The sequence below is a fragment of the Beta vulgaris genome, chromosome 9 (genome assembly GCF_026745355.1).
Source record: "Beta vulgaris subsp. vulgaris cultivar EL10 chromosome 9, EL10.2, whole genome shotgun sequence".
NCBI lineage: Eukaryota > Viridiplantae > Streptophyta > Magnoliopsida > Caryophyllales > Amaranthaceae > Beta > Beta vulgaris.
Genome location: NC_079210.1, coordinates 54,923,465 through 54,933,641, shown reverse-complemented (window position 1 = coordinate 54,933,641; position 10,177 = coordinate 54,923,465). Strand labels below are relative to the sequence as shown.

The 10,177-nt window shown below is 36.7% G+C and overlaps 1 protein-coding gene across 1 annotated transcript; it reads right to left on the bottom strand.

Annotated features, from left to right (window-relative positions):
• Positions 1–61: 61 nt before the first annotated feature.
• On the bottom strand, positions 62–5,749 carry LOC104904926 (uncharacterized). Its single transcript, XM_019251518.3, has 6 exons — positions 5,544–5,749; positions 5,330–5,397; positions 3,944–4,131; positions 3,142–3,671; positions 1,250–2,161; positions 62–630 (listed from the first exon to the last, which is right to left on the bottom strand). The coding sequence occupies exons 3-6, from the start codon at positions 4,124–4,126 to the stop codon at positions 354–356; spliced, it is 1,902 nt and encodes a 633-aa protein (XP_019107063.2). The 5' UTR covers positions 4,127–4,131; positions 5,330–5,397; positions 5,544–5,749; the 3' UTR covers positions 62–353.
• Positions 5,750–10,177: the final 4,428 nt, after the last annotated feature.

Here is a 10,177-nt window from a genome sequence, read left to right as displayed (position 1 = left end):
AAGAAAAGAAAAACTCACTTCTCTACCTGTAGACCAACGAAATTTACATCAGAAAACCTCGGACAGGTTAAACCCATTGAAGGGAGATTGTAAAGGAAGAATAGAATAATTTGAAGTAGATTCGCATCGATGAAACATCAGAAAATTGGAGGTTGTATGCACATTATCTCTCAAATATGAAGAGTTGGCATGTCAAGCTATGCAAAAGAGGGCAAGGTATAGTCACAAGACTGTTTAAAAGACCTAAATTCACTACGTAAATTTGTAAATAAATGATCTAGATGGACTAATGTATACAAGTATAAAAGTATTTCCAGTCTCAAAATCACCTGAAAACTAGGGGACCGTCAGAATCAAAGATGTTCATTATCTTGATCATGTCTATTGGGTTGATCATTGCCATCTTCATTAGCTCCGTAATCTACCCACGGCAGCAATGATTCAAATAACACAGACAAAGGACTCCGATTAGCTAGCTCACGTGGGGCACGAACCTGCACATTGGCACCCACATTCTGATTCTCCACCATTTCTCTCATTCTTGGGTCTACCATCATAAAATTTTGCAGGTTTTCAGGTGGCATGGTCGCTACAGTATCAGAGAAATCTGAAACCATCAAGTGCGCATACCTGGGAAAAAAGAAGGAATGCAGATATGGGGAAATCATTGCATGAAGAAACACATTTGAACTACTAAATTAATTAAAGAAATGACTGCTATGATCAATCAACGTAAGATGATTAAGCAAACAAAATTCTCACAATTTTCCTGCATTAGATGTCAAGACCCTGTCACTCCCCCTCCCCAGAAGAGAATAAACAGCATATTCTCCCTTCACTGTACACTCAACAATTCACGTAATAGTATATGCACGCATGACAATACACACCAACAGCATAGAACTATGCTTCAGACAAAAAATTTCAGGAACCTTGACAGCTCATTTTATGCAGTTCACACATTTCATGATTAAAATTTATACTAGAGAATCAATTTATCTTGACAGTCATTTCAACCATCAGAGAGCGTTGTTCCCGAAACTTCATAGGGAACAAGAAGTCACATCACTAAAGTTGAACATAGAACATAATTAGACTTCAGTAGCAGGAGCTGGGGGTTGCATCTCTGAAATCAGAACAGAATAATAATCTACATATTATGGCTCCAAGACAAAGCAACTTCATATTTATGGGGTCCTGAAGGTAAAGTATTAAGTCACAGTAATTTCTTCACAATCATAACACTTACTCATTTTTCACTGAGGGGAACGCTTCTTTTCTAACACAAGCCCAGGTATTGGCTTCACTTGCATCATGCTTCAGGGTTTCAATCACTTCTAGAGCAGCATCCTTCAATAATTTTTGCACATCAGGAAGTCTCCAGATAATGTAACTCCTCTCCACATAAATCCTTATTAAGTGATCCAAAGAGAGGATTCCTGTATCTTCATATCTGAAGAAAGGATTTTTCGTGATGGTTATCCATGCCTGGTCCTTCAAGGGGACCTTTTCCACTAGCCTCTTAAGAACAGGAGGGTGAAGCATCAAAGCCTGCTTCATCAGACCAAAAGAAGTCTCTTGGTCGTAGTCAATCTTAACATCCTTAGAAGAGGACTCACGCTCAAGATATAATCGGCAAATGGCAAGAGAATAAGCGAAGTTTGGAAAATTCCATAAAGAGTTATCACTTTGATACTGATCGGAGAACTGTTCTAACCATGAATACTCTTCTGCCCTCAGGGCGAAGTGATCAATACTGAACATTGCACCCATGGGATCAGCAGGATCAAGTGAAAGTAGCAATTTGCAGACTTCTAAAGCCGATCGATGACAACCACGCCTGTCTAAGTTCTTCATGTGACTAAAAAGAGCAGAAAACAATGGCTTGTTCACTTCATGGGTGTATTCCAGTCGGCAATCACCCTGAAAAGGACTGAACATAGGATGCCACGCACATTCCAAGGCATATAAACATTTTGCAATAGCATCTGCTGCCATTTGATGTTCACCTGAGAATCTAAAGTAATCGGCCAATGTTATGAGTGAATCTACATGGTAAGGATGGTGCATCAAAATGCTTGCCACGCCATTCAGATCATGGATTGACTTTGCAGCTTCAAAACCCCTTTGAGCTTGGCTGTAAGAAGCTGAGTGCACATATCTACATCACAAAAGAAACAGAAGGGATTACAACGTGATAGCAAAAATAAAAGAATTTCTCCCAAATTTAGTCTCTGAAGTTTATAGATTATGTTTCAATGTTCACCAACTTAATTTGAAGCATAAACATAGTGCGTGAAACCACATCTCACCAACTGTTGAAAGTTGAAATAGCAACCGTTCTGCTTCTCAGCTAATAAGTTTAGCCTAAATTCGTTGCAAAAGGTTGAATCAAAATATGCTACGTAATACGTACTAAGACTGTGATCACTTCACCTGAATATTGCTGAACTGAGCTTACTGGAACTAGTCTGAACATATCTGAACTTATAGGACCTTATTTTCCTAATACTTGTTCTTTCAAGGTGAAGAGACAGAAACCTAACTAGGAAGTTTTAACTGAATCACTGGTACACGGGTTTCCTAGAAATATTCTCTACGCATGTACAAGAATAAAGAATGACTATTAAACGTTTCAACAGAGGAGTTATATTTCACTTCTCATAAAAGGGGACACAGCCACACATGTATCTAACCAGTAACTGGTGTCACAACAATTTGCCATCGATCTATTCTACATATTCATATCTGATAACAATATTGAAAAGGATTCCATTAAAAGTTAAAATATGACCCTTAGTTTCATTGAGTATCCATAAAGAAAGCTTACTAATCCCCCTCACCCCCATCCCCCAACAAAATAAAAAACTTAGCCATTATTCAGGAGGCATGCTGCAGCACATGAAAGAGCACAAAATATACATATTCTGCAGCGGTTAGATCATATTAGTGGTTAAAGACTTGGAGACATGTTTGTAGCTATTGGTTTTCACAAAGGTAAGCATGCATTAAAGGCATCATTCAATAAGCAATCCGAGAAAGCAATGGACGTAAAAGGAAACTCGATGAGCTTAACTAAATGGTTACATAATACATTACACTGTTTTATCAATATAGCAAACAAAAATAACACACATTTACCTGAAGTAATTGTTGTTGTCCTTAGTCTCTATAAGCTCCATGGACAGAGACCCATCCCAACGTGGCCAGTGTTCAGATGAGGAGACGAGAATGCACTTCCTATGACTGTACCCTCCACGTCTTCCACCACGCACTTGCCTAGAAGTGCCAGCTTGATTAGCATTCTCAAATGAGCTCACTACCTTAGAGCCAAATATTCTGCGTAGCTCATAATCAGCATTCAAGAACTTAGGATCCACCTTCAGAATGGAGGATTTGGAGTGTTTGATAACAGTATCACGTACTTTGACGTCCTTACTGGAGCTAGCTTTATGGGAAGAATTATCAATAGATAAGGTTTCTAAGTCAGCCTCCACAAACTTTTTAGATCCATTAGCATTTGGGAGTGAGCCCTCTTTGTTTTTCTTCTTTTTCTTTTTCTTTGATTTCTTATTCGATGCTGGGACTGTAGGAACAGGGCTTCTCATAACAGATCCTGAATTATTGATATTTTCTTCCAAGGGGTCCTCTACATCATTGGACTCATCATCCTGCGGTTAGAAATTATGAAATGTTGAACAATTGAAGAGCGGATGAGGAGACATAAACTGGTACTTGTATGCAGTTGGTGAAATGAAAAGAACACTCAAGTAATCAATAAGAAGGAGAGGATCACAGTAGTAAAGAATATTTAAACAGAACTAGACAGAAAGATTTTTCACATCATGAAAAAAACTATGCTCTGGAAGCACGATAATTTACCATAAAAACTTCTTTCAGCGAAAAATAAGTATTGAGAAGTGATAAAAGAATGAAATGGAACCTGGCCATTCCCGAGGTCATCATCATCATCATTGAGGAGGTCAAATGGGTTCTTAGGTTGAGCTTCAGTGTCAGACTCATCATCATCAAACCTCTCCTCTAGCTCTTCTGACGTAACATTGTTCTCTTGTTTCTGATTCTGCTCGTGTTCTTTCAGAACCTTTCTTAGCAATCGACCAGACATATTGCCTGGATGAGACAGGATAGGTTGGCGTTAATCAATCACAAAATATAAAAAGGGCAGAAGATATATACCAAAATAACAGAGCATCTTTGGAAAATGAGTAAGGAGCATGATGGTCCTTTTAAATCCCAGCACTTGGTGAATCAATACCGCTATGATTCACAGCGTGAGCAATGCCACTGGACTAAGGGTAAACCCAACTTCTTTTGGCATCTCCGAGACAATCCCCAAGGGAAGGTCAGGGACCACATTTCATAAGCATAAGCAATATGCAAAACTTCAGCCTTCGGAAAGGGGAGAACCTTTCGCTAAAACCAGCTACTAAACATAGAAGCACAATGTAGTCCAATCAAGCACCAAATGGTTAATCTTGTTGTTCTATCAGGTAAAATCAGCAGGCAATAAATTTTATCATGTCCGTTTATATACGACATGGGAGGCAACGACAGGTCGATTCCTGAAAGGAGCTCAAAAGCCCCCACATGCGATCTTTGAACAATTCCACTCCAACAAAAAGTCATGAAACTATAATGAGTTACATTTCGCTATTAGCTACCTTAATTATTATACAACTAATATTAAAAAACAACCCAATACTTCTAATTCCAAGTCCAAGCTACGTTAAACCTCTTTTATTCTCCAATTTAACTTAACGGTCAATATACAACCTTTGAACACCTACACATCAAATTACAACAAAATGAAAATCGCCCTCCATCAGCACCCTTGTTCGATTCAAGTCCCCTAAGCTTGTTACTTCGCCACCTTCATTTACCTCAAGTGTCACACGTCGACTCCTATAGTGTGTCGGACACAACACACGGCTCGTGGATACTTCATTTCAAACAATAAACATGACATTATTCTACGAAATAGCCGAGTCTTACACCCGAATCCAAGTAGACTTATCCAAGTCTGAGTAACATAGCGCCTAAGTGTGAGTAAAAGGCAGTTACTCAACTACCATAGTTTCATTTTATACTTTTAACAGTTTCTCAATAATTTAATCTTATTGTGGATCGCAATTAATATCAAAAATCCAAAGCAATATTCAATGTAGCCGCTAATTCCTAAACCTCATTATACAGCTACTCAATTGGGTAAAACTAGTCCATAACATCATAAAAGAAATCCCACAAAAATCGAATTCATATAAAGCTTCAGAATTAGTGAAAAACCCAAATAACAATATTAATATCTTACCTGGAAATTAAGAATTTGTCCCACCTTGGATTTCACTGTTTTCTTAATGTGGGAAAAAGAAAATTTAGCTGCAAAAAAAAAGAGGCTATATCAGCTAATTTTCAAACAAATTACTTCAAGAATTATAGTCAAATTGTTAACATTTGGGGTTTAGAACCCAGAAAAAATATACTCAGAACAGAAGATGGGAGAAATAAATTAGGTATTAACTTGCCTGCACCCAGACTACAAGATAAATAAAGCGCACAAATTATTTGAATGATGATCAATGAAGCACAAGATTTAGCAGCTTTGACGAGTTATATGTAGATTGACGACGAAGAACGCCAGTATAAAAATAGTCTTTTAAAGAAGAAAAGAGAATAGTTATTAATATCGGTGTTTCATTTCATGTGAGTCGGCGACGACGGGTTATAAAGCCCAAGTCTAGTTTTTTTAAGGTCCGGGCTGTATCTAGATCCTCATAGTTTTCGTTATTAATACTAGTTTTTATATGCACGCAATACGTGCAAACATAGGTAGAAAATTAATATTTTTATAGGGAACATATAAAGTTAAATTAATTGTTAATTACTGCCGCCACCTAAATACGTATTATATACCATATTTTATAATTTCATATTTTCTACTTCTTTCCCATATCCACTGGGCACCGATGCTGACACACCACCGCCGCACCACCATTGTCGCACCACCATTTTCGCACCGCCGCACCACCACTTTCTCACCACCGCCGCACCACCACTGTCCCTTCTCTCTGTTTTCTTAATTTACATTTTACAGTGATTTTTTTTTTTTTGAAAAAAGAAGGGAGGCGTCAACCATGGACGCCTCCACCGGTGATGCGTGATGGTTGTGGTGGTACGACGGGGGAGACAAAATATTTGGTGTTCCGGTGGTAGTGTGGTGGCGCCAAGGGTGGTGTGGAAGAAGGAATGGAAATTGAGTGATTTTTGGTAAATGTGGAATAATTACCCACTAGTGGTGTTGGTGGCGGCAGTATTAGTGGTGGCAGCAGTGTTGGTGCCTTGGTGGTGAAGGGAGAGGAGGAGGGGAAGAAAAGAAGGAGAGAAAAAAATGGAGGTATATATACATAGTATAAAAACTCTGTATTTAGGGTGTTAGTAGGAAATACTAGGGCGTCAAATAGCAAAGCCCTAAAACAATTTAAGGGAGGGCGTCACGTAGCCTCGTTCCTTGGTTAAGAATACCTTTTAATATATTTATACTAGTGAGTTCCCCGGGTGATGTCCCGGATTGTTTCTTTTCGTAAATTTTTGTCTTGTGATGAAAAAATTAACGTCATAATTTGAAGAATACAATAAATTGGAGTATGAGTTTATGTCTACAATATTCTATTATCATTAATGTATTAGGTATCTAACTACTTGTGTAAGTTTTTTAATGAGATATAATTACAATATCTTATTATATTTTATTTTGAAATATTAAATAATGATGTTATGTTGCGTCAATGGTGAAACTTTCATTTTTTTTTTTTTCATTTCAAAGGTCACATGTTCGATACCTTGTAACTGCATTGCTTTTTTATTTGAGGGGTTTGACATGAAAATAGAGCATTTGCATTAGAGCCTTAGAGGAGAAATGATGACACATAAATATTCTTAGGAACCCTTTTTGAATATGGGATTCCCAATTTTTCTCCATACTTGTATGGGACTTCATCTTAACGTAAAAGTAAAAGTGAAACATCTTTTTTGGAAAAAAAAATAGTAACTCCCGATTTATGCACTAGGCATAAATTGCTATCTAAATATACAAGGCGCAAGATTAAAAACAATTGTTATGTACTCATGGCAACTAGAAAGCTCCTCGGATCCCAATTTTTTTCGCAAATTTCCTTTGATTTTAAAGAAAAAAGGAACATTAATTTATTTATAAATTACATCTCTCGGTCAAATTGCTAGCTATTACTTGTTTGTTCACAAAATATATAGTCATGACTAATCTAAGAGTAAAACCAGTAATCTAATTGGCGGTTATGATTAAAGTACAAACGCTACTTTGACTATCAGTTTTATTAATAAAAATCCAATCCTTAAAATTTTTTTCCTTTGTAATGCTAATTTTGTTAACTTTTATATCTTGAACCAAGAACATTATGTATTAACAGTACACATGAAAAAATCCAGGGAAATAAGTTGCAAAATGGCACAATTTGTTTTTTTTTTCTTATTTAAGCATTTTCTTGAAAAATTATTCCAATTATCCATAACCCTAATCCAAAATTTTAAAGTGTAATTATTAATCCAAATCCAATCCTAACTTGTGTAAATCCAAATTTAATTTATAGCCATCAACATATGTTTTTTTATCCATATGACTCACTAAGACAGTACAAAGAAGGAGAAAAGAAATTCGAACATATAACCTATTATTCACATCACTTCCCTTAGTGTAGCCATCAACATATGTGCCATCCTAGTTAAGTAAGGGGGTGTTTGGTTCATATGATTTTGGTATGAGGTATGGGTTTAGTTTAGAATATGCAAAACCCATACCTAGTGTTTGTTTACAAAATTATAAGATTTAAAACCAATACCTCAAACCCATAAGGTATGGGGTTTAGAAACCCAAGGGGGTAGGTGAATAGGACTCATACCAATACCTCAAGGTATCAAATAGAAGAAAAAAATCCCTTCCCAAATAAAACAAAACACATAGTATCAGGTATCAAGTTCCAAACCTATACCACCTTGATTTCATTCCTGATTCCAAACTCATACCACTTTATGAACCAAACGCCCCCTAAAGTTCTCTAAAGTCCTAACCAGAAGTCCTAAAACCCTTAAAAAGCCCCTCGTTCTATCACTTGAGCAAAACAACAACAACAACAATGGCCGCAGCTGCACGATTTAGTTCACTCTCAAGGTCATTCATGTCCTCCGCCAGAACCTCTTCCGCCCGCGCACATACTCTTCTCCGCCCTCCTCCCATCTCCTCCCCTCGCCTCCGCACTCGCCGTCTCTCCTTCACTCCTTCTAGGTCATAATTCTACTTTTCAATTCATTTTACTTATTACATACTATTAGTATTGTAAATAGTTCTGCATTTATATATTTGTCAATGGCGCTTGTTTTGCTGGTTGATTTATATGCAGTTTCTAGTTATCAAATTTAGGATTAGTATTTTTATTGAGCTCTCCTGCATTCCTGATTGATTTGTAATCTTATACTCTAGGAACTATTTGCAATCGATTCCGATTCGGCGAATTTTTGTGGTCTTTTGAATAAGGATGTCTTTATTTACTGCTCAAATGTGGAGATCATTTTGTGTGGTCTGATTGAAATGTAATTATGTAATGTGTGTAGGAACTTTGGAGAATTAGGATGCACACAGTCATTTCTACCTTTCAATATTGCTGCAACTACGCCTCGATTGACTGCCCGCCTTATAGCCCCTTCCGAGCTCTTCTATGGTACCTTCTGTCGTACTTGTCAGGATCGCTAATATTTATTTTGTGAGTCCATTTCCAGGACATGTTTCTACATTTTTTATGATTGTTGTGAATGTTTTATTGCTTTAAGCTACTCAATTTCACACCGATTCATTTGTTTTTGTTTGTTAATTGGATCAATATTATGTTAATATCTCCTTTTTCATCAATGTAAATTTCAAGGAATTAGATGGTTAACATTTCCCCCTTATTTTTCTTTCTGTTTAACCTTTCTTTATACGCTGAGTTTGTTGGCTGAGAAAGTTGGGATTGGAAATTATAGGGATGAATGGAGAGGATGGGTGATGTTGCTTGGAAGTTTTCAATCATCAAAGGGACCATGGCGCTGCGTCTTTTGGTTAGCACCTCCCTTCTACCTTACTCCTATGCACTTAATCTGGTCTGTTTACAATTGTTTCCTTGATTGTTTTGGGTGATATGTCTATTTGTTATCAAATTTGACACTAACCAAGAATAAAGAGTATAGAGGGAAACAACTATTTGAATTATGGGCTATTTGAGATTGGTGATTTGCTATGAAAACAAAAAATTAAAAATTTGATGTGCGCTGTTTTCCGCATGTTTGTATCAAGAATACCTTATCTGATCGTCTTAAAGGTTAATGCAAGACCACATTCATTCCCGGACCTTGTAAATAGTGAGATCTATTATATTCAGTTATTTTTATTTTGTTGGTCGTCTTACACAAATTGATGTTGACCGTGTTTTCTCTTTTCAAATGTGTGCTTTACCACGGCTTTGGATAAGTACCCACTATTAAGAATGATTGGGCAAGCTCTTTTTTTATTCTTGAACAACTCTAATTGCTTCCAATTATCATCCTTGAACCGATATTGCTGTTATATGGAACTTCTGAATTCTGATCATATGGCAATTTAGTTAAGTTTTCGTGTTGAAGTCTACAATGCCTGTCTTCCATCTCTTCTACCATTTCGCTTCATCTCATGTCAGAGTGATGTCAATTTTTCTTCCCTTATTACCTTTGTGATAGTGGATTGACATGTGGTGGATGAATATCCAAATTGGCAACTAGAGTATGCGAAGGAGGTGTGTGAGGACTTATGAAGAGTCATAGCAAGGAGGTGTTGGAGAATATTATTTATGACGATGTATAGCAAGTCAATTCCTTAGCTCCCTTGGATTAATGTTTGGCATGCATTGTAGGTGCTTATAGATTCTCTTGAAAATGCTACTTAGACATATGTACAATTATTAGCTCATTGATGGTGCTGAACTTTTTTTTTGTTTGAAACTTAATGTCACATCTATATGTCTAATAAAAAGTGTGGTGACGGTTGCATTTTTGTTTTATCAACTTAGGGTTATTTTTTTATTATATAAAAACTAGACATTTCCCTCTTATTAATTGT